A 26,170-nucleotide genomic window follows, 5' to 3' on the forward strand; every position below is an offset into this window, starting at 1 on the left:
AGTGAATTTTTTGTGGTCAACAAGGCCTGACCTTGCTCCGCTTTTCCTATTTTGGGCACATTTGTGTCTTCTGAGTGCAAGAAAATTGCTTTTATATTACTTATATCTCATGTTTTTTGCGCCAATGTGACCCCTCGTCTTGTCCGCCCCCTCTGTCCCTATACACGCACTTGTATATGTTGTTGCCGGCAATAGTAGTCCCTACTGTGCCTTACACTTCCGTCATCCACAACCAACATCTGTCCTGACCTGGCTCCCATCCTCACCATTCTATCTATCTCTCTCTCTCTCTCTCTGTCTTACCCTCATTTCGCAGGTCCCATCATTTTGGTTTTCTTTTTTGGGGTCAGTACTCACGCAGTTTCTCAGTTGAGTTTCTTGTCTTGTCATTGTTTGTTTAATTTTGTATGGCGGATATCCCAGCGTGTTTTTGGGTCCCATTGTCCTGCTGTCAGTGGCAACAATGGCCGCTGCCGTCGCCACAGTGCCTCAAAATGTGCGAGGCGTGGCAGCAGTGTCTCTGTGTCACCCTGTCTCTTTCTCTTTCCCACCCCCGCCCCCTGTTTGTTTCACTCGCTCGTCATGTTTATGCCGTTGACAACAAAAGAAATTAAATTGCCAACATTGAAATTCAATTGTATCTTTCTTTTGAACATACTTACTCGCAAAATTCCAGAGACCAAATGGATGGGTGATGGAGGCGCAACCGGCACTGGTAACATCTTGAATGGTTATTGCCGTTGACTTATTGGAACATTGATTTTTCAGTTGCCGTTGCCGTTGTCGTTGTCGTTGTTGTCATTGTCGTTGTTGTCCGGAAGTAAACATTTCTGGACAGAATTTTACGCCGCTTTCAATTTATTAAAAAGCTCGTGACGCAGCCATAAAAAGGTCGATGATTATTATGTTCCGAATGCAAATTGGCAAAACATCAGCATCAGTAGGGCCGCTCTTCATCATGACCATTTCGTTCAAATTTAGAAAGTAGTGAAAAGAGATGTCTGAGGCCGTTTTGAAGTGGTCGTCGTCGTCTTTCTCGTCATCGTCTTGAGTTGACTTGAGGCGTGGGCCCATTTTGATGGCATTTTTGTGGTGCTTCATAGAAATTGTAGCAAATTTAATAAGAAGCCAGTCATGACAGGTTCAAAGAGATGCTCGTTGCCATAGACAACAGGAAAATGTTCGATTTGAACAAAAAAGTTTTTGGTTTTTGTTTTTAAACATAAGATTATATCATGGAGAGAGGGACCTGAAGTTGGTTGACAACAAAATGTTAAGGCAAACCTTACGTTACTTTGAAGTTTCTGTACTTTTTCCAAGTAAACTTTTACCTAACAATAAGTGGAATTAACTATTAGATTTTGGAGAACTTTTTAAGCAAAATAAAATATTAAAACTATTAATTAGCCTATTTGGCCAAGTTTTACAGAACTTTAGGCCTTATTTTCATTTCGAATTTCTTTTGCTTTTGGGTTGAAATAAAAATCAATAATAAAAAAACCAATGTTAAATATATAAAAATTGCATTTAACATGGTTTGATGATGTTTCATTTTATTGAGTAATTTTGCTGTTGTTGTTTTTTAACCGGTAACCATAAATCAACATTTTAACTTATCCCCAATGTCCGTTTGCTTGTTCTGCATTTTAATTTTCATTAAAGCCTTCATTGCCGAGCTTTAACTGCAATTAAAAACATTAAATAAGTGCATAATTAAACAATTTTTCCCTCTTTATGACGCATTAATATATTTGCATATATAACTTATTTAACTATGGACACGTCCTTGCTGTGTCTCGTCTCGTCCTTCTCTCTTTCTCTCTGTCTCGCTCAACTATGGCACACAATTAAAAGGGGGCAAACAAAAGGATAATGATTCTCATTTTTCTCTCTCTCTTCTTTTTTTGTTTTTTTTTTGGTACTTATTGTGGAATTTTGGTTCTGCCTATGAATGAAATGTGGCAAGTGTGAACTGAACTGTGACAGCGTTGCAAACATTTGCTCATTTTACCCAAATGCAAATGGCCTCGAGGGGCACAATGCTCATTCTCCATGATGATGTAGATAATAATGATGTACTCATGCCATGCGATGCGAAATGGAATGCAATGCAATATGAACGCATATAAATTCTCGTTCTGTGGCTGTAGGGTTGCATCTTATCCTGGACATGCCATGCATCCGATTACAATAATGGCTTAAACTCTAATCAAAGAGGCTATTTGACTATTTGGCTTAGCATGTAATGCAAAACGCATTTCATTAGCATACCCCAAAATGGCCATCATATTGACATGACAGACAAATCAGAGCCAAAATAGTTAATGTACAAATGGAAATCATAGAACTGCCTACACATAATCGAGAAATGAGAGAAAGAAAAAGACCAAGCTTATGAAATGAGAATATCTCGTGTAACTCAAACCAAAGTAGACTGAAACCAACCATTTTAGTAAAGGGCTTCACGATTGCCCTCCTTTTCACACTCAGTACAAAGTTATTTTTAAGTTTTTAATGGATAGTTGTTGCACTTATGTCCTATATGTCACCTCTCTAACAATACGAATACCAAATTATGTGCCACACAATAGTAAAGAAGACGTGTCAAGGTGAGATACATGTGAATACCATGTTGTTTTGCATTTGCATGTAGCATCAATATCATACGGAATAATGGTTTAGAATTCAAATGAAACTCATGAGTTCATTGCATTTTTCATCAGCATATCAATGTGTGTGTGTGTGTGTGTGTGTGTGTGTGTGTGTTGTGGTAACCTAGGAACGAAATTCATGCCACATTCATGAAATGAATGAATTGTGAAACTTGTCACCTTATGTACATGAGGCCAAACACTACCCATCCCCACCCCCACTTCCGTCTCTTCCTCATTAGCCATCCAATGACTAAGCAATTGTTATACCCAACTAAAATGCAGTTCTAATTTGAATTTTAAATAAATGTCTTTTCTCTGAGAAGCAACTGACATCACAAAATACATTGTCAATTGTGAAAATGTAATCAAAAGCTTGGAATTTTAGAAAGATATCTTTAAGCAATCATTATATATATGTATTTATAGAGCTACTCTGTTCTTTAATGAAGTATATTGAAATTTCACAAACAACTTTAACTATAGTTTTTGGCAATGTCCTCCAAAATATTCCTAGTTGATCTGTTAAGTGTGTCTCTTTATTGAGTGACCCCATTTCCATATTTCCCCAATGACCATTTAGTTTCTTCTCAGGCATGTTTAGTGTTTAGTGTTTAGTGTAGTTTTGGCCTTGAAAAGACATAAACACAAAATAATAAGTCCCAGAAGAGAAAATATATATACCTACATACATATATCACACATTTATCTCATATACTGCTCGTACGGTGGTTATTGCTTAAGTGAGCCACAACTTCTATGTGAGAGTACTTCTCATGTATTTATATCCTTGATCGTTCAGTCTTGCATTTAATTGTGCGGTTTTTTCAACATTTTTATGTGTTTTAATTTTCATTGGAGCACTAAAACGTGTCATCGTCAATGTCAGCCTCAGGAGTGGCAAGAACAACAGCCGGAACAGCAAAAGCAACAACAACGATTCCGACACCAATTCGAAACAGGCTAATAAACACTTTTATAAAATTCTAAAATCGCACGTGTTGCGCTTGTCAAAGGGGTTGCGTATACAATAAAACTGCTAAGTGCATGGGCATGTTGTGCCATATACTAAATTGAAGAGTGAATCCAATGAAGGTGTGAAGGTGTGTGTTTGGGTTGTTGCTGGTGCTGCTGCTGCATCTGGCCATAAAAACCAAGTACAAAAGTGTGGGGCGGAGGAGATAGGGCGAGAGGGGGAAGGTGGCATCGATAAGCTGCCAGAAACAGTGCAACGCATGTGCCACATAAAAATGACATTCTGACATGGCCACCAAGGCAAGGCAAGGCAAGGCAAGGCATGGCATGGCATAGCATGGCAATGGGCGGATGGGGACTAATGAGCATTATGAATGTTTTGCCATCACCAGTCGAGTCATTGCACTTGAGTGCCTGGAACCACATTAAACGCACACACAAACACATCCCATACATACACCCCCCCAACATACACATACACACACACAGACACATACATATATAGAGGAAGAGTACCCTTTAACTTGTTGTCGTAGCTGAATCCTTTACAAAACGGAAAAGCCTTCATTCAAAGCATGGAACAAAAGCAGCAAATTTGTTGCTTGAACGCAAGCCAATCTCCGAGAGGGTCGCATACAAAAAACCAAAACACAAAACGAGGAAGAAAAAAAAAAAAAGTAATTGAAACTTAAATAAACAAAATGCAAGGAGCAGGAACAGCATGCCAAACTGTAAACAGTAACGACTGAAGTTGCAGCAGCCTGTGAATGAGGTTCAAAACCAGACAAAAACTCCTTCCACGAGGGCAACCCTAAAAGTTTTTAAAAATATAAAAACTAGAGCTTAAAAACTAACTTTGCTGTTCAACAAAACTAAGAGATACCAAAAGTAATCAAGTCTAGACTTTAAAGTCATATTTAAGCTATATTTATCATAACTTAGAATATAGAATGGAGTAAACATTTCTGTTACTTACCCAAAACTTTTAACTAAGTTTGTTTAAATAATTTAGTTATAATAAATGTTTCAGAGCTCACAGTTCATCAGTTTTGTAGATTTTGATTTGATAATTCGACATGATAAATTGATAATCCTATACAACTTGGTAAAACAGACTAACATATGAACATACCTACTTATCGAAAGCTTTCTTTCTGTCAATTCGCCTAGATGGAATCAAAAATTTTGGAGATTCCTTAATAACATTTTTGGAAAGTTACAGTCCTTAGTAATCTATATGCACCCAATTTGTCATCTGTAAATATTAAATGTAAGCAATTTAGTACATATTTTGGTTACAGTAACTTTGGTTATGACCGTCGTATCACTTGCCCATCACATGCTTCAGTGAGATTCAAGTGCCAGCCACTTCAGCACAGCCTCATTAAAAACAAAAGCATAAAAAAAATACATTTAAAAAAATAAAAACAAAAAAAAAAAACATCAGAACGATTTGCTGCCCATGTTGTTTGTTGTTGTTTCATATTATTATTTTGCTTATCATACAAAAAATGTTGCCAAGACGGGTACATGTTGGGCTTGGCAACATGTTGCCAGCAACATTTCCAGCGTGCTAATTTTGGAATATTTTGATGTGTCTGTTTTTGGGGTGTGTTTTATTTGTGCTCCTACTGCTGTTAGCTCTGTCTTTAAACGATTTTGCATTGAGATGGTCGTTTCAGTCGTTTTGTCAACTCTGACGTAGGCGCGTGTCTGTGCGCGGTTTCGGTCCTTGTGCGTCTCGTTATAGTCAACACACACACACAAACACATAAATAATAACAATCATACCCGAAAGAAAACTAAATACTGTTTACTATTCATTTCGCTTGCAGCTCACTTCCGGCAACGGCAGCTGGTCGCAGACCAAAACATTTTCTGTGGTGCCCGTTTCCACCCATTAAACTAATAATAATAAAAAAACAAAGAAAGCAAAAATACAAAAAACATTTGGTGCGAAAAAAAAAACAAAATCGAACAAACTCTAAATGAACGCTGTCTAGAGAAGGTGAAGGAAGGAGAAGGAGAAGAAGAAGGAGATATAGAGTGCCATAAGAAGAGCAAACAACAATTAAAAGGCGGAAATTGAAATGTATACACAATCAACAGAAATCAAACGTCCTCCTCCACTCTACAAATCGAAAGCAAAAAATGCAAAATTGTAATGTGCAAATCAAATGGAAAAACTCAAGTGAAAGTGAAAAATTCGCCCAAGCGAAAATTTATTAATTATCTGACTGCTGCTGCTTACTAACGAGTCTAAGCGGAATTTTCCGTTCTCAAGAAACGTGGCCAAAAATTTTTTTGTTTATGAGCCAATTTGCCAAACACAAAATTCAGAAACCAACAACTTCTTCATTCTCAAACTAAACAGAGTGACAGAGCGAGAGCGAGAGAGTGTGTTAGTGAGACAGAGACGAAGATAGACATTTATAATTTGCATATTTCCCTCTCCGCCTCACAAATCGCATAAACTGTAAACAGGCAAACGACGACAGACAACGCGGCGTGTGAAGTTGAAGTGTTTATTAAATAGCTTGCCGCAAATGTTGCTTGAAGACTTGAAGTGAAAGACATTTGCCTCAGTCTTAGTATCTCTGCACACCAAAATGCTGTTGGCATTGCCGCCGCATAAAGATTTGTCAGCTGACTTGAGTGAAATTCATAATACCAGACATAACACAATGGATACGCAACATCAACGCAGACAACAACAACAAAAACAACACAAGGATCTGCCACCACAAAATCGAAGCATACGCGACACAGAATGGACGATTCAAGGAAAATGCTGCCTCATTTTGCTACTCATCTCAATGTTGGGACTGGGTAAGTTTTCAATAATTTTTATTCAACTAGAAAAAGAATCTATTTACAAAGGACTAAAATTCAAAATTGATTTATAATTTTGAGAAATAATTCATATCCTAAACAAGTGTTATTCATTTATCAATGAGTTCTGAATGGTGTCAGCATATGAATTCCCTTTATGACTTGATATAATAAAACTTTTCTTGTCATTAATTTTCATTGATATCGTTAAACAGTTAATAGCGTCTTATAGCTTAGATACAAATAACTTTTTGTCATTAAATAATGCATAAATATGCATTTATTTTCATATCCGAGTCATTTTAGTGCAAAATAATAATTGAGAGATATCAAAATTAAATTCATAGACTTTTTTAACAGATAATTAAGTTGAACTGCTCTGCCAAATAATATGAATAACCTTAATACTCATTAATAAGTATATAAGACTAAAAGTATTTACGTAGTTCTGCTTTTTCACTGGCTGTTTAATTCAAATGACATGAGTTGGTAATTATTTATTAAACTTTTTTCATTAGTCCCTTTTTAAATGTTATTTGAATCCATCGATTCCTTTGTTATTCAGTTATTAATTGGTCTTTATGTAAATGTAAATTAAACAAGAGTCTATTTAACATATCTCATATTATATTAACTTGATTTCTTAAACCAAGAAAATGTCCGTCAGTTGAATATTATTAGCTTAAAGTCATTTCTGCACATGTATGGAGAAAATACTTCATTCGGCGCACATTGTCAACCACAATCACATTACTTTCTCCAAGTATCTTGAAATCGAACCCTTAACTCAATTACTTGGCTGCTTCCCTTTCCTCGCTAGCCGCGAACTTCTCCTCTAAGTGCAGGCAGCCTTAGCAAATTGACAACACTTCTATAGCTGCTCAATTAAATGCCCTACAGCATGTGCTCAGAGCAATCGGCAATGAAAACGAGCCGGAGACGGAGACGGAGATGGAGATGGAGTAGGAGACACTTTTCAAGCAACAGCCATAAAATACAACAGCAGCCGCACAAGTTTTTCCTTATACACAGACCGAGAGCGTGGGAGATATGTTCTCCATTTTTAAGGGTTACTTCATTACTTGTGCCTTTACATAAAAAATAGATTCCAAATCAAATAAAAATCTATAACATGTCCGTGGTTTTAATGTTTTCTAGTCTAGTTTTTTCTAGTTTTTTAAGTCTTTAATGGCAGCATCCAGCAATGCATCATTAGATCAAAACTTTTTTGTTCAATAGACAAATGTCTAAATTATTGAGTCCTGAATTGTTGCATTGTTGATCTTGGGTAAATTTGGATAAGGTTCAATTATGAAAAGCCACGTTTAGAGCATGGCTTATGGCAAAGATGAAGAAAATTTGAAGTAGATGTTGAAGTAATGTTTGACTAAGAATCATCCATAGCAGTGACAAAAGTCTGCAGTCAAAGACGTTCCGCTTGGAAATCTTGCTCGTCAATCCGTTGTCTCAATATAGACAATTACAATTAAAGAGATATGTGTATAAGAGATAGGCAAAGTTATTCTTAAAACACAATAGTTGTTGAAAATGCTGACTAATTTCAAGAAAGACCATATTAACTAAAGAAAACCGCTTTCTCATTACCCCAATTTTAAAAGACAACACAGCGTCCGGGCGGCCCACACCCCCAAACTACGCCACTAACACACAACCACTTTTACACACACACATTCCGTGTACATACATATATAGCCACACTTCAAATGTGAAACGGAAAAATGGGGATGGGGATTGAGAGGGGGCTGCACAGTAAACGACATTTGAAACAACACTTTGCCATAATAAAACATCAATATAATAAAAGCAGAAACAACAACAACAACAAGAAGCCATAGTCCAACCAATGCCACTTGATGACACGATTGACTGTCTGAGTTAGTGAATAGATCCACTCCACTCGATTCCATTCAAGAGATGTCGGAGACAAGCAGGGCGACGCGGCTGGTGACATTAAAAGCGGCAAACAATAAAAAAGGATTGACAGCCAAAGGCAGTCATTTGGTCGTTGTCGTTTCCCGCTGCCTAAGTTGTGCGAGGTGTCAATGAAGAGAGGGGGGACCAGGGATGGGGGAAAACGAAAGCTGTCAATGACAATCAGTAAGGGAATCGGATTCACAATCTCCAATCCAATACATTCCTCTCGTCCAGCTTCACATTGCGCTAATGTTGATGCTGAATGCTTGTAAAAAGTTTTTAATGTCATTTTCTGTTCGCTTCCTGCCTCTACTCACATCGTAATCATCATCTTGATCATCATCATCATCATCATGAGGTCGTGTCGTCATGGTCACATGGATGGAACTCCTGCCGTGCTAAATCTGTGCCAGTCTCTCTCGCTCTTCGACACGACCGCTAATGAACAGCTTAAGCATCATCTCGTCCAAATGTGCAGCGCATTTCAATGGGAATTTTGCTCCTATATGTTGTTCATGTTCTTGTTGCTGTTGTTGTATGCGGCTTAGAATTGAAGTGCATTTTTGGAAAAGAACGATAGTTGGGGCTAGGGAGGGGTGGGGGGGTAAAAGATTTGTGTCCCTTGAACCGTGACTTTTATGTTGTTCTAGGTCGTAGATGCAACTAAGCATTCTGCACCATTCAACTAGAAGGGGACCGCTTTATTAGATGCCATCCGCCTAATGGATGGGGTTAATGGGTTAGGCGCGTAAAGTGAATTTCTTCAGAATGTAGGTATAAAAATAAAGTGATATATAGCTAAAGCAAGGCACTAACTATATTAAGAGAAAAATTATATCGAAACATCTATAATAAACTTCAATAAGGAACTCAAATCCATTAATACACTAAAAGAGATTTACCTAGCGAGAGTCTATTAGAGATTAAGGACTAATCGATTCCAATTTGCTGAAAATTGACAAAGTTAACACACAATTAAAGGTCTTAAGTTTCACAATGATCAATCGAGAATGAATAGGCTAGTTGCTCTGATTTTTGTATACATTTCTCTCATATATAGGTTATTTATTTGCAATTTGAAAACAAATTTGGGTTCCTTTTTTTTTTTTTGGATAAACACAAAAACTCAACCACAACAAACCTGCTGCATGATGCTGCCTGGCAACCGTACTGACTTCTTTGGCCAAACGATTTATGTTTCAGTCATTTATAATCAATTTCATTTTAACCATACGCAGCACCCAATAATAACAAAAATACAGTTTTAAAAATGATTTGACATGCCATTTGGTATGAATTTGCAGTGTGAGTGCAACAACTCTGACACATGCACCCAAAAAAAAAGAGAACAGGAGCGGTGTAAGAAAAATGCGGGGGCCCAAATACTGACTACCCCTTTGATGGATATATTCAAATCTAAAAATCATGTAAAAATTGTCGTAGAGTACAATTTTTTTGATTTAATTCGAGGTCTTTTTAAAGTTTTTCCATATAAATGAGAGTATTATGTGCCCTCCTCGTTGCAATCTTTTACCTCTGTGAGGTGATACTGACTACTAAATTTTACCAATTGACAATGTCCTTTGCCAATGGCTATGAAAACCAATTTCAATAAATATTTCGCCGCAAAATCGGGGGAGGTAAAAAAAATAATGCCATTGAAATATTAATTGCAAAATAATATTGACAAGCAGCAAACAAATTACAAATAAAATATGCGAAATTTACCCACGAAATGCAAATTTCAATTGGTCACTGCATTAGATAGACAAAATGAGAGGTGCAGAAAAGGAGGGAACGAAAAAGTGGGGGAGAGGTAGAGAGAAAACTGAACTTAATTTATTTTAGATTGCTAAAAATTATTCCGAAATGTGCAAAATAAAACCTAATCTAGCCTCATATTTCGCTATGTGTTGCGTTTTTAGAGCACTATTTGTTCTTATTTATTCATGCAATTTTATGGTATCCTTTTTGTTGCAACACACTCGCCCTCACATCCTTCCCTCAGCATCCTTTTCTCTAACTACCTGTACTCTTTACCGGATCTGCAGTTCGGTTTCGTTTGCCTTTGCAATTATTGCAGAGGGGAGGAACAAAGGGAATGGCATGGCTTAGTTTGGGTTAAGGCCAACAAAACCAAATGCAACAACAAAAAGTGGGAATTTCAACTTGAATTTCAAAAAGCTATTGCAAAACTTAACTCCGCTTCTACCATTCCATTCCACGCCATCTGACTACCCCCTCCCCCCTTGTCATTGCCATTCCTCGTAGCAGTCGCCTGCTTTGTCGTTGTCACATTTACGCATTTGCGTTGCCATAATTAACTTATTTTGTACATTAGCAACAGATTTTGTTTATTAACGCGTGTGCGCTTGCTTTTCAGTAATGCGACCGCAAATATACCCCCTCCCCTGCCCCCTCCGCAACCCATGCAGTCCGTGGCTTCTCCAACACTCTTTTTCTCCATGCCACACAGACCTCCAAATAGTAAGAGGCCAGATCTAAGGGGCCACGGGGCGTATACTTAGCATTTCGCATTGCCAGTGAGTTTATTTGTTTTCTGTTTGTGGTGTTGGTTGCCAGAAAGCCAATGATAATGATAAGAGGTGGCAGGGGAATGAATACCCTTAGTGTAAGGAAAAAGCCAAGGGGGGCAAGGGGTGGTACATTTTATGTAGCCTGTCTGTCGGATAATTTATTTATCATTAGCAAAATTTGGCAAATTCTGTCTTCTAGTTTGAGAAGCTTCTAAAAATGTCTCCCTGTCTGTGGCTCTGCGTGTGTGTGTGTGTGTGTGTGTATGTCTGTGTGTGTGGCTGTTTGAATGTGTGCATTTGGCAAAATAGTTGAAATAATTAGGCTCATTAGCACATTCAGTGGGAAGGTATTCGACTGTCTGGAGAGTGTTCTTTTAATTGCAAAGAAGTTTGAACAAACTTTACTTTTGATATAAGTAAGTAAATACCCACAAAATATATATCCCGAACTGATATTAATGTTATAATAAATAACTACACTGAATTGCTAAGGATTATTATGAAGAAATATGCATATTAAAAGACACAGAATTACAACCATAATTAGGCATTTTAATTAAGTAATTAATAATTTTAAAATATTTCTTTTTTGAAATGAAAGAGAATCTCTTATAGAATCTGTAATAGATGGAGTTTTCGCTTCCAAGTAATTTCAAAATTGTGGCCTATAAGTAAAAAGGAATTCAAATGTGGATTCTTCTTTCTTTATTTATTATTCATTTTCATATGATTCAGGGCAAAAAAACATAGCAATTTAATACTCCTGTTAAAACATTTCGATTATAGAAAATCTAAATGCAGAACTTACATGTCTTTGTTTCTCTTTGTTTATTATTTTATTTTTATTTATTTACTTTATTTATTTGTTGTGTAAAATGTATTTGGTCTTAATTGACAAGCCACAAAGAAAACTATCTTAAATTAAAAATAATTTTACTAGTTCCATTCTAATTAACAAGAAAATGTGATCAAGTTTCATTTGCAAAGAGTATAAAAATTTCGACAGTACAAAAAGTTGTTCATACAATGCAATGGCATAAAAGAAAGTCCATCTGGCAATAGTTCACGTTTAATTAAGCTACAATGGCAATACATATACATATATATATATATATTCATATGTATATACATATATATATATAGTATATATGTATAATTAAAAACGAGAACGGCAAATCACAAAAACGGCCAACTGGCACAGAGCATACAAAAATGTTTTCAACAAAATAAACCAAATAAATATGCAACAAAAACTGTTCACAGACAGATACACAGAAAGAGAGGGAGGGAGGGAGGGCGAAGGAGAGTGAGTGGGACAGGAGATAAAGGAGTCCAAGTGCAAACTGTGTGCGAAATGCAACAGTCACAACAAAAACGACATAAACTTTTAACAATTGCAAAAACAAATAAACAAAACGTAGTGTAAAACAAAAACGAGACAGAAAAAGAGAGAGAGAGAGAGAAAAAAGGAAAACCTTAACAGAGAAAACTGCTGCAGGCTATAAATCTGCAATGGTTGGTGTTGCACGCTGGTGGGCAGGATGATGGAGCAAACAGAACTGTACACATTTTGCCAGGCCGTTTGCATAATACCATTTACAAACATATACCACACCCACAGACCAACATAGACAAACACACACCCACACACGGGACTAGGGCTGGGCCTCGGCCTGATGCACATGCTGAGCGCGCCTGCTGCGTAAATAACTAATAAGGCTCGAGGATAAATTTCAAGAGTAATTTTGTGAGCATCGTAAACCAAATAACAAAAACAAGACCAACACAAAAAATAACAAAAACTGTGACCAGAGGGGTTTGCAAAATACAAACACACACTCACACCGAAAGACCCAAAGTGAGTGAAAAAAGGGGAAAAGTGAGTGTGAGGAAGAGGAGAACCATAACATTATACAAATGCAAAAGTTGAGAGCGTGGCAATGATCACGTTTCTATGACTTAATTAAAATTATGAATGTTTTTGCTGCAATGCCAGTATGTTAGGACCCAGGATCCAGGACCCAGAACCATGGCTACAATAAAGCCAGGATGCCACCATTGCCACCAGGATGTTCATGGCAAATGCGCTTTTTGCCAAACAAACAAATAGCCACATCAATTTATGCATAAATCACATACACATATACACCACTATGTGTATGTGTATGCATGCTAAAACCCTGCACAAAAACAAATGCCAAATTGTAAACATAAAACGGAATAGATATCTTTCCTCCCCCCCCCCACACGTCTCACTGTCTAACTCGTCACAGTTTTTGACTCCTTTATCCCTCTTACCCTGTTGTTACTGTCGTACTTTAGTTACCAAAAACTGAAATATCCGAATGCCATTGTCGCTTATCTAGCAACTCTATGATGGCTCTTTCCTTATATGTTTGTATTGTGCTGCGTATGCCGTGCAGCTGCTACTGTATTTAGATTATATTTGCACTCACACTCACACTCACATGAAAATTCATTATAACTTTTTCAAACCATATGCTAGCTTGAGAATATAAATACACATTTGTATCAACAAATTCTATGGGAAATACTGTTGGTAAGGTGATTCGGTTAACCAGACAGACAATGGGATTCAAGTGAAACTGCAGTCAATTGTTTGTTAACTCGTCAAAACTTCGGAGATATCAATGGAAGGCAGAAACAAATGAACTTGCACGAATTTAAATCTACGCAATGGACAAAGGAAGACAAAAACAAAAAAAACAAAAAGGATACATAAAACGACAACGACAACGACAACGGACTCATATGGCGTCCTCAGTAAATGCAATGCCAACGAGTTGTTGCAAACGGTCAAAAGTTCCATTAGTGTCAGGCCATGAATGCCTATTTACAAGCAGTTCGCGATGCGGCAAGCGAGATAAGCGTTCAAGCACTGGGGCTGAGGCCAAATGAAAAACTGAATGAACACAAAGCGCACAACAACAACAAAAAAAAAAAAAGGAAAGCGGAAAAAAATGCCAACAGAGAAAAATGAAAAGAGAACTAAAAATCCATTCGGCATCGATGCTGGTAGAGAGATAACAAAATGTTTGCTGCCCTGCCTCAATTGAGTCGTCGTTACGGCGTGCTTCTCTGCCTGCCTTTGCCGCGTTTTGTTGTTGCGTCTCGTTGCGTATACGCCAAGTGAGTGGCAAACACATTGCTGCTGCCTGGGTCTGGGTGAAATGTAGAAAAAACAAGCTAAGCAAATAGAAAAAAAATCCACACATTCACACATTTGCACACATGTAGTGTGTCGCTCCCTCTCTCTCTATATCTGTGTGTGTGTGTGTGTGTGCATAGCAAATGAAAATTGGCAAATATAAAACGAAAGAAAGATGCTACAGCAAAACTAAAAACATAGCCAAAGCTAAAGCAATGTCACCAGCATAAAACTATATAAACACATCGACACACTTTCACAAATACATACACACACACACGTACATATATTTATACATTTACACTCGACTACACAAAAATATTTGCCCGCTGTTATCCTTTTTTGTTTTATTTGCTTAGCGCTTCTGTGCAAAGAATAAAACTCTTGCACCGTCTGTGCTCTTGGTTAGCTTAGCTCAAGCTGGAGCATCATCATCCTCCCCTCCCCTCCCTCAACACTCAGATTAATGTTTGTTATTATTTTTTCATTTATCGTATATATTTTTATATACACACACATATATATATTCTTGTTTACACTGTTTGCAAGCAGAGACCAGGAAGTGCTTCTTTTTGCTCTCTTTTTTATTTTAGCAGCCTCTCGAGAATGTCGGGATTTTGTTTTCATAAAGCAGCGCCGAGTGCCTAAAGCCGAGAGCTCTTTGGTTTATTTGTTTCACACACTGTACAGAATACATTTTTGGACTGTTTTTCTTATAATACCAGAGAATTCGTCCCAAATTTGCTGTTCTTTAATGTCCCTTTTTGTTGGTTCTTTGCAGACCACTATAGCATTTTGTAGTAAGATTTGTAACATCATTATGAACTATATACCTACTAAATAAACTACTGACTAACTACGGAATGGTGTACTCAGTCTTAACTGAAGGCTAAACTGGTTCTACGTGGAAAAAGTAATAAGTTGAAGAGAACGAAATTGTTAGGTTTAGGTTTTAGTAAAATCCATAATAATTTTGAAATAGTTCCATTTTATATAATTTTTATACATAGGTACATAACAATATCAAAGTAGTTAACTTGAAATAAACAAATGATGAGATAATTACTTAAACTATTTATTGTTTACAAGAAATTATAAAAGTATTGACTTAAATGATATTAATTTCTCTACTTGAGAAAAATAAAGAAATTTTGTAAGCTTTTTCTCTCTATTTATTCAATTTAATTTACAATTTTGCGCAGATGGATATTAAAGTATATAGATATTAAATTGATTAATATTATAAATTAAATAATCAAAAAAATACTGCCGTAATGTAAATGTAACTAAATCCACAAATCGCGCTGTCGAACTTTTTATTTATCGATTGCTATCTTTGCTATTTAGAATGATGTAAATAAAAATTTTTTTAATTATAATAAATTGTTATTTCATTAGCTTCATATGATTTACACATGATTAATTTGTAATTAAAACTCACTCCTCTCAAAAAATTTGCATAGAAAGTGCAAAAAAAAAACCACTTAGTAAATGGCAATTGTTTTTTTTATGCCCACTCCAAGAACAACAACAACTCATTTACTTTTCAATCAAATACAGAATAACAAATTATAATGTTTTATGTTTTTTTTTTATTTCCCCTCCACCCTTTTTACTTTTTAACCACCAACAAATGCCACTCCTTATATCTACATACATATTTCTATTGTGGGAAGGAGGGGAGGGCGAAGTGATACCAAAAGATACAACAAAAAGCAAAAGAGAGTTTTAACTAAATTATGTTCGCGTGAGTTTGACTTTTTGCTTATGTTGATGCCCTTTGGACATGAGATGCAGAGGTTGGGTCCGTCCCCCCCACTTCCAACTCCCTCCCACCCCGCGTGGAAGGCAAACATTAAGTTTTTACAACAACAGAAATCGCGCGGAGAACACACAAAAAGTAAAGAGTGGAAAAGGGTTTTTGTAACAAAAAACCATAACCGCCAGTTTGCGTTTCATTAGAAGTGTTTCACTGTCGGGTTTTTTTTTTTTTTTTATTAGACCTCCCCTAGAATTTTTTTCAATACACACACACACACACACACACACACACATATTTAAAGGGTGCTCCTCTCCATCGTCTCGCCGTGACCAAAGTATTAGTTTAGTGTTGGGCGTGTGCGCAGAGCTTTCTGATTTATGGTTTTGAATTGTGCGAGTTGTGTTTTTTATGTTAATTAAATTGCTTTTTGGCCTGCGGTCTAGGAGAAGAGAGAAGACAGACAGGGTGAGTGTGAGAGAGTGAGAAAGACAGAGAGAGTGAGTTAGGTGGTAGTGGAGTGGATATTTGCCAGTTCGAGTGCATGTTGGCAGGGTGCTTGGCTTGGCTTAGTGCACTTGACCAACCCCGCCCCCCATTGCCGCCCGAAGCTAACCTCAGCACCAAAGCAAACGCTAACTGGTGGTAATGGTCGTCTACTGGTTTGACTCCAAAACGCTGTTGACCTGGCATAGCAAGCAGATGTGGCAGTTATTAGAAATTCCATTATACATACGTATGTAGGTATGTAGGCATGTTGGTAGCCGGCATGATTATATGCTCTTGTGGCGGCGCCTCTGTCAACAAAGTCAGCCACCTAATCGACTCGGCCAGACGAGTTCCAGCCAGACCACAGAAGGGGCCCAAAGACAGGTGAATTGTCGTTTGTGTTTCCCATTGGCTCATTTGGTTCATTGCCTCCGCCTTGTGCTTGTGCATGATAAATCTTTCAATATGCTTGACGAAGACGCCTGGCAAACACACATGGCACATGGCACACGGCACAAGAAGCAACAATTTTCATTTGAATTTGCAACGAAAGCCTATTAAATGCCAAAACAATAGTCAGCACCTTCTCCACCCAAACCCAAACACACACACACACATACGTGTACACCCACACACAAAGAGACTTACATACAACAATATATTACATGGTATTGTTTGCTTTTGGCTTCATCATGAGAGAACATGGAGCGTGGCAGTCTACAAATTATTATGCAGCGATAAATATTGTCATATTTTCCAACTCCTTTGCCTGTTGCTTGGGCCACGTTTTGAGGATTTGGCATACATTACAAATGGAAGTAAGCATTATTTGGAGAGGAGGGGGAATGCAACCGAAACGACTAGGAGGGTGGTTTATTATTTACTTAAAGCTCTGCATAGAAGAAGCCTCCTTCATCTTCAAAGGAGCTTCCAGAATTTTCTATTGAAATGGAAATTCATCTCTTCTCTTGGATTTCCACAAATAATAACCTCTGGCTTAAAATTTTCTTATTCAATATCTTCGATATCACATCCTATTAATAGAATTTATCCAAACTGAATCCCCGATGGTCTATAAAATCCTACTGCAACTTTTGTCAGTTCTTAAGTTCTAAGACTATATAAAGTTATTTTCTTTTGGATAGTTTATTCTATACGATTTGCTTTGCATTACCTGATTTAAAGCCAAGATATTGAGTTCTTGAATTGGATAGCACTCTGTAAAAGCAATCGATCAATTTAAGAGAGCGTAAAAAGTAAAACAAAACAAAAACAAAGCGAAACTAAATAATGTCCATTGGGTTGGACGGGGGTGTTGTAGGGAAAGAAAAACAAATTTCCCAACTTTGCTGAACTACTACTTCTACTACAACTACAAACAAAACGAAACGACAAAAACAAAGCGGGAAAAAAAGAAACAGAGAAAGCAACATTTGCTCCCTGAGGGCAAGGAAAAAAATGGCATCTAACTTTTCAATTTAGTATCACTTGCGGTTTTCGGCGGACCTGATGCCGTCGCCAAACAATTCCCGCAATGACGCACTCTGGCGAGATTGGAAAACAATAAACAATGTCGTCCCCCTACCCCAGCCCACCCCCTTAGCCAATCCATCGCACAACACTAGTATCACCTTGCCATGAAACACTGCCCAGGGGCTATGTGAAAAGAAAATGCGGTGAAAAGAGCGTGAAAAGTGTACGCTTTTGCTTGGACACCCAGAACCGATGGATGAAAGCGCCAAGGGAGATCTGGCATGGCCAGAAAATATCAGAAAAACTGCAGTCCCTTCCCAATCCCAGTTCGGTTGATATTTAAAGGAAAATTCTCTACCACGTTCTCGCCCATCTCTCTACGTTTTGCAGTGCACTACTGAATTGGGTTGTGTTGGGTTGGGTTGAGTTGGCATGTAAACAAATCGCAAAAGGATAAGGACAGAGGCACTTGTAAGCGAGCACTTAGCAAAATCGAACAAATATGTGACTTTTGCACAAACTTTCGTCTACCTTAGAACGGCTACAAGTACACAACTACACTGGTATGTACATACATACATACATATATATCTGTATGCAGCTGTGCGTGTTTTGTGAGCCAGTGTATATGCTTGTAGATTTATAGACATTGTTTGGGCTTTTTTTTTTCTCACTCCTTGCTAGTTTTTCTCTTCTGACTCTATGCTATGATTTCTAGCTGCACTTTCGACCCAAACACTAACAAGCAAACTTTTACCAGCAATAAGCAAGTATTTGCGGTTGCATTTCTTAGATACAGTTTCGTTTTCCACCTACCTCTTCTATTACGGCTCTTTGCTTTTTCAGTTGTTGCTGTTGTTGTTGCTCCCTGCTGTTTGCACTTTCCAATTTTCAATTGGCAAACAAGCGAAATTTTCGATTTCAGTCTGCAAATATTTATGTGACTAAGAACACCCTCCACCCTCCCCCCCAAACTGCACTGCAACTGGAACTTTAACTTCAATCCTGATCGAAAAGTACGACACATTTGGCCAATTATGCCGGCTTGGCCATTAAGGTCAATATGCACACAAGAAGGAATTTCACAGAAAATGTTAAAGGCCAATTCGACAGGAGTTGATTTCTGGTTTGGTTGGGTGAAGCAGGAAGAAGCAGGACTGTAATGAAAGCCATGCAAAAAAAAGATATCGCCTGATATACTCACATGCAAACAACTCCCATAGGTAATGAATTACGCACAGCTGGCATATGAAAAAAATGAAAACAATTTCATTTTATTCGCCTCGCGAGAGATTTACAAGCTTCATACCATAACCATCAGCAACACCAACACCAGCCAACAACAACAACAACACACTGACTCCGTATCCTATAGCCCGCATTCCGTATGTCGTCTGCCGTATGCCGTCTGCCGTCTCTCTGTATGGCCAAGGCGTATCTTCTTCATGGTGGAGCCAGCCGCTCGGCAAAGCCGCAAATTATGTGCCATTATTCTTAAGGGCACAGCCGCATGAAATGTGACCCAAATAAGATATAAAAAATTTTGAGTGCCTTGTTAGGCTATGTTTGGCAGTGTCGACAAATGCTTGTAAAACACAAAACGGCAAATCCCTCCGCCAGAAACCCCACCAAACACTGGCGCACTTCCCCCCTCGAGTCTAATACACAACTTGGATCTTGTACCAGTGCGCCTTGAATTATGCTACGCATTTGTTGACAAACGACTCTGAAATGGTCGGTCATAAAGTTGCCGGAAATTGACGTTGATTGTTTGGTAATTAATAAAACTTGGAAAGCAAACACAAACACTCGATTTGGAAAAGAAATACAGAGAGAGACAGAAGAAAATCTAATATAGAAGCGAAGATTCAATACTCTTTGATTATGAAGTGTCCTAACACTTAACCTGTCTATACAATTCTAATGAGAGTAAAGGGGAGTAAATATTTTTAGTGATAAACTTAAGCAAACTTGTCCTAAACATTTTTGTTAAAGAAAAGCCTTATCTAGACTTATTCTAAAGACCATTATGCAGGGTATCAGCAAAACCATTCAAATTAAATAAAATTCTTGCTTTCCCAATGAAAAATGGGGTCAAATCAAAAGAATAAATATCCTTGAAATGAGCTTATGCTATTATTATAGATATCTAAATGATTTTCATAAACATATTTTCTTTGGTTCACTAAATTAAAGTCCGTTTAATTTTTAATCTGCTCTCAAATGACACAATTTTTCAATTTGCATCTGGCGTTTTCAATTTACCATTTAATATGGAATATTTCATGTATTTTCTAACGTGTTGTTGTTGTTGTGCATATTTCAATTATAAACTCATCATTCTTTGCTTTGGCCAAAAAATATTTATAAATCATTTAATCGCCTCGTTGAACGAGCTTTAAACAAATATGACAAACATTTTGTGACAAAAAAAGCAGTTAAAAAATATTTGTATCCCATTTATTGCAATGACATTTTGAGTATTTTAGTGGGCATGGTCATCATATTGAATGCAGGAAAAATATTTATGCTCGATATTTTTGTCAGTCCCCCACCCCTCACCAAATACCTGACTCGCCGATTGCGGTTGATTTAAGCATCGGCTTATGTGCTATCAATGCCATGGCCATTGGTTGTGGACAATATTTCAATAATTTATTTAAATAAATACACTAAATTCCAATTGAAATCCTCTCTTGTGCCACGTAATACCCATCTGACTTGCATTTTATACAAGTTTTTTATGCATTCTAAAAAGTGTAGATACATTCACTTTGATTTCAAGTTTGTCATACTATTAGCAAGAACATTTTGGTCTTCTAAAATTGAGATGAGGTCAAAATTGTGGTGAGAAGGTTTCAATTTGAAGACACATTTAATTTCAGTTCTCAAAGTTGTAGTGTATTAGTTGTTGTCATATATTTGACCAGTTTATTTATATATGTATTTTCTTTTGGCTTTTCCATTTTTGCAGAACTTGTCGAGTGTGCACTACGCAATGTCAATTTAATCATTGAACCACCGGCAGTGCGACGGGGACAGCATGTGGTGCTTCGTTGTATGTACGATCTGGATGGGGCACCGCTTTATTCGGCCAAATTCTATCGCGGTCAATTGGAATTTTACCGTTATACGCCTGGCGAGTTTCCCAATACCAAAGTGTTTCCATTTCCTGGTATTCATGTCGATGTAAGTATTACACACACACACACAAAAACAAATAAAGTAAATAAACGAAAAGAAACACACACACAATAAGAAAATGCGAATGAATAAGGGCGAGAGGAAGGCAATGGCATGAGATATTCTGTACTGCCATCTGGATGTCCTTCTTTATATATATAAAATTTTATATCTGTCTTTGTCTGGTTGGCTGTTTGGCTGGTTGACTGCCTTTGGCTGACCGGCGCCACTTTGACGCCCTTAATTGCGCGCACACTGCATTTATTTATATTGTATATTTTAAAAACTTTTCGCTCATGCATATTCAGTCTGACAGTTTTATTGTTATTGGCGGTTATTCAGGAAAGGAATTCCAAAACCTCAAATAAAAAAAAACCAAAGTGAAACAAAAAAAAAAAAAAATTGGGGAAAGAAAGGAAGGCTGCTGCGCCACAGAACCGACACCTGGATGCAAAAATGTAATTTAAATTTCGTTGTATGCAGCAGCGTCTGGAAAATTTTGTCGCCCACCTGGCCAAACCCTGATGCACCTGAGAATTGACTCTTTCTCTGTGTGTGTGTGTGTGAGTGTGTTCGGTGGGTGGCATTGGGAAGGCAATTTTAGTTATTTTTGGCTAGATTATTGAAAAAGTTTATAACGATAAAGTTGCCATGGCTAAATATTTCATCAGGCTATTGGCATCCTTTTTACCTTTTTTTTTTTTTCGTCCAGCAAGTTTATCTATATATATTTTTTTTTTTGTGGCTAAACTTTTACCTGGCTTGAGAGTCATTTTTTTAGCGTTTTTGTTGATGTTTTTTTTTTTCTTTTTAATAAATTTAAGTGCATTTCATTGTTGAGTTTGATGTCAGATTGCGGACAGTATTTTGAAAATGGGTAACTTGGGTATCTCTAAATTCAATCAATAAAGAAACTTTAGTTTAAGTCAATCTCAATTTATGTTAAATTAATTGAATTTTTTGCTGTTGTTAATGTCTCGTTCAACAGGTAACCAGCTCGAATGCCACCCAAGTTCTTATACGCAATGTCGGATTTGGATTATCTGGAAACTTTTCATGCGAAGTCACCGCCGATGCTCCACTCTTCTCAACGGCCACCGCTGTGGGCATCATGCAAGTTGTGGGTGAGTTCACCGCAAAGCTCTGTGTCATCCTCAGGTAGAAGATATCAGCTATCAGCTGAAAAACAAACTGCGGTCGCTTTTTACCTACATAGCATTTCTCTCAAGTGCGTACAGTTAATGCTGGGCATTTGGCTGTACCTGTAGCTAGCTTGGTCTTAGATGGCGTAAAACTTTTTGGCAAGCGACGAGGGCAATTTGTTTTGGCGCTAACCAAGGTCACTGACAGACAGAAAGGCATAGAGCCAATCTGGTGGGGTAACTTTTCTCTGTGTATGTGTGTGTCCTGGGCCAAAAAGTAACTTGCGCTGAAAATTGCGTCATTAACAGGCCATTTCGAGTCTGCCAGATAAGTGGGGAGAGGCAGGCAAGGTGGTCATTTGGTAGTCGTACCTGCACGCTTCACGCATTTCACGGCTTTACGCGTTTTAAATGAGCGTACCAAGTTGCGCTTTGAATTACGAATTTAATCAGCTCTTCTCTCTCTCTCTCTCTCTCTCTTCCTCTTTGTATCTCTCTCTCTCTGCGTTAGGAGAGGTCATGAAAAGTAATGAGGGCAACTTTGCTTTGAGTTTTAGCTTCAGCTTTAGGTTAACAACTACATATTTAGTCATTGCAGCTGATGTTGGCAGAAATCATAGACAATTGCCAATCATTGGAAAGCGCTTTGGCATTGGGTTACTGGGTCGCAAGAGGCACTAGCATATGGAGCGTATGCGTAATCTAAGAGGAAAAGGGAGACACAGAGGTTAAACAAACAAACTGTTCAGTTGCTGCTGCTGCTGCTGTTGCTACATCAGCAGCAAAGTTAATCTTTATATCCGCTTGGCCTTAAATATTCTAGAAATTCGCTTTTGCTTCTCTGACAGCTAAATTCTGCTTTAGTGGTTGATTTTTATGCCACTTGCTGCGCGATTTTGCCCCTAACCCCCTCTGTCCCCTATCCCCCTGCCCCTTTTTGGCCATGCTGTGTGCGTGTGCATGATTGAGTGCTCGCCTGGGTAGATGGCTGGCTCTCTGGCTCAATGGCTGAATGTTTGTTGTTGTTGTTGTTGTTGCCCAGCATTAAACATTTAGATGTCTGGCGCGTCCTGGCCCTTATTAGATTGGCCTTATCCCCTTTCCGTTACCCGTTTTTCCTCTCGTTGCGTTGGTTCTTGCTGCCTGTTCTGTTCGCTGCTTTATATTTAACGCCGCATTTAGCCCATTTAATTGGCCGCTTTTGCTTAACTGGCATCAAGGGATTAAAGCTTTGATCATGCATTTGCTTTAAATTCATGAGGTTATTGGGCGAAACAATGTTGGGGGCCTGGGCACCCTGTGGCGTTTCAAGGACGCGTGACGCCTTGATTATTAAAGTTTCATTAAATGCTTTGGCGTTTAATTGCTCAAAGTTCTTGTTCTTGGTGTTTTTGTAAGACATACATCAATGTAAGATAAGCCAGCTAGCGACTCAACTGACATACTGACAGAAGCCAGCCTCAAATCTTAGAGCATATGTGTGTGTGTGTGTGTGTGTGTGTGTTGTGTGTAGGCTTTTGTGGCTTATGCCTAATGTCGTCGACACTAAAACCCCAATAACTTGCGGGCTAAACAATAAATTACTACAGCAGACAGAGCTGACGATGAAGTCGGATGGTGTGGTGGTTGGTGGTGGGTGGTGGTGGCTAAAGTTGTGGGTAAAAGACGAGACAGAAAACAGATTTCCAAATTGCTTTGCAATAGGCTTTAAGCTTCAATCTGTTTTTCGTTTGCTTGACTTTAATTTCATTAGGCATTTGTCGCATTTACGTGTATATTTTATGCATTTACGAGTTTGCCTAGTTTATTTTTTCCTTTCTCATAGTTTTATGCTCACTCACACAGTTTCTCAGTCACCCATTCACTTATGCAGCAGCAAGTAGAAAAGCTAAGAACATCAGGCTCTGTCCTCGACTGGAATAACTCTGAGGTTTAATCGTGTGTTAATGAGCTCAAGTGGCAATCAGATTGCGGGCCAAGACGCCAGACAACGGCTACAGCGACGACGATGCCAACGTCGACGACGACGGCACATAAAATAAACACTTTTGTCCTTGCGCCTTCATTCGCGGCAAGGACAACAAAATGGCTGCAAAGATAGTGAGAGTGTAGATAGATGGAGGGGCCAGCATAGCAGAACAGGCATCCCAAAAGTTATGCTAATTCATGCTTTCATTAAGTCACAGTGCCAGGGTCACATTCCTTTCTGTGCTCGTGCACAAGTCAAAAGTTTATAGTTGGCAAACATTTTTTGGACCGAACAGCTTTAACTTTAATAACTTAATGACAGGAGACTGTGTGTGTGGTTGCCAGTGAGAATGGGATGTAAGACCAAGTGCAAAGTAGGCTGGTCAGCAGCTAAATTAAACTTGAAACTTGCCACACAAACTGACCCTCATTAAGAAGATTTTTCTCAAAATGGCTGAAACGAAAAGGTCAGAATCTGCACAAAGCCGCAGTAACAGCAAAAGAAGCAGCAGCAGCAGCAACAGCAAAAAGCGCAAAAAGTGCTAAAGTAGTAGAGTGTGGGGATAGGATTAGGATTCGAGACACATTCTCATTCCGCCCTAGAGAGAGATTGGGAGAGAGAGAAAGAAAGAAAGCAAGAGGCGTGCAAGTTGCCTTTGGGGCTAAAAGAGAGAGCAAAGTTTTTGGTGCTGTCTTTGTCATGGAAATTACTTTCTTCATTAGTTACTTTGAGCTGTATGCCGCCTTTGCCTTTGCCTTTTTCTTTGGCCGCCTCTCCTTCCATCTGGCCTATTCTATCTGCTTTGCTTGACTTAATTAAAAAGTTGAGCTTAACCTGCGGTTGTTACTGAAGGAGATTTGGCCCCATCTTTTCCGTCACCACTTATGCGCGCCTATTTAATGTATTTGCTGAAGTGTGCCGCCCCCCTGAACCGGTCAGAAAACTAATTGAATTGAACGCCCACTTAACCCTTACACTTTTTTCCATTTTTCTCCATTTCCAGAGTTACCCGATAAACGTCCACAGCTATCCACGGAGCACACTCGTTATGAGCCCGGCGATGTTTTGCGTGCCAATTGCAGTACTCCACCCTCACGTCCAAAAGTCGAGCTGACATTGACGATCAACAATATGGTGGTGAGTAAATATACACCAAAACACATTTACATACATATATTTTTTTTAGTTCAACTTTTTTTTAATTCAAAGAATAAAAGAAAACCAATGGGTCGATAGGGTGGGTGAGAGTCGACGCGGGGCAAATGGGATAAAGAAAAAGAAAACAAATCTGACAACGGGTCAGGACCCGTAAATCCTTTGAAGTTCCCTTTTCTTGTCTATTCTGATGAGAAATGAACATGCCGAGAACAAGGCTCTAATCAAAAGGGTTTTGCCTTTGGGGCTTCATTCGTCCGTCGTTGGTACACCATGGCGTATGCGCAATTTCACAGCCTGCCAGCCAGCGTAAGGATTGTCGTGTGTATTAACAATGCATGCGGCACAGCTGTGATCGTCTGGGCCATCACCAACACCACCATCAGAGTCGCCTACTTTTTGTCATTTAGTTACTGTGTGTAAAAATGGATTTCAATGCGATGCCAAACACATATATACATACATACATACCAGATCCTTTGTCGAGGACTCATTTCACCAACTCCCCCTGCATTGCTCTCCTTTTCTATCTCTGTGAATTTTCACTTTTGGTTGGGCACCATCATTGTTGTTGTTGTTGTTGTTGCTGCTGCTGCTGTAGTCCTGTCTGCCAGAGAGCCGTCAGTGCTATGTTTTTTGCCATTGCAATTTTATGAATATGCAGGCCACATGCGACACTTTTTGCCCATCCCAACCCCTCTCCTTTTCAATACGTGGAAAGCAGCTACCTCTTCGCCCTCGCCTTCGCCTGTGCCCGCCCTTGCGCCCCCTTCACCATCTCTCCACTCTTTATATAATTTCGACCCAGCCAAGATGTCAAGAGCATTTTAAATGGTCAAGGCAAAATGCTTGTTGTTTGCTTTTGCCTTCTGATTTTTCTGCTGCTGCTTCTGCTTCTGCC

The 26,170-nt window shown here is 38.4% G+C and overlaps 1 protein-coding gene across 1 annotated transcript in view; it reads left to right on the forward strand.

Moving 5' to 3' along the window:
* The window catches only part of LOC6646934, a 45,854-nt gene that overhangs the window by 13,816 nt on the left and 5,868 nt on the right, over positions 1–26,170 (forward strand). The window contains exons 2-5 of the mRNA XM_002069621.4: positions 5,462–6,455; positions 20,795–21,009; positions 21,992–22,127; positions 25,118–25,251. Coding sequence (XP_002069657.2) covers positions 6,236–6,455; positions 20,795–21,009; positions 21,992–22,127; positions 25,118–25,251 — 705 coding nt within the window. The 5' untranslated portion in view covers positions 5,462–6,235. The remainder of the gene's footprint in view (positions 1–5,461; positions 6,456–20,794; positions 21,010–21,991; positions 22,128–25,117; positions 25,252–26,170) is intronic.

Source organism: Drosophila willistoni, chromosome 3R (assembly GCF_018902025.1).
Source record: "Drosophila willistoni isolate 14030-0811.24 chromosome 3R, UCI_dwil_1.1, whole genome shotgun sequence".
NCBI classification, from domain to species: Eukaryota; Metazoa; Arthropoda; class Insecta; order Diptera; family Drosophilidae; genus Drosophila; species Drosophila willistoni.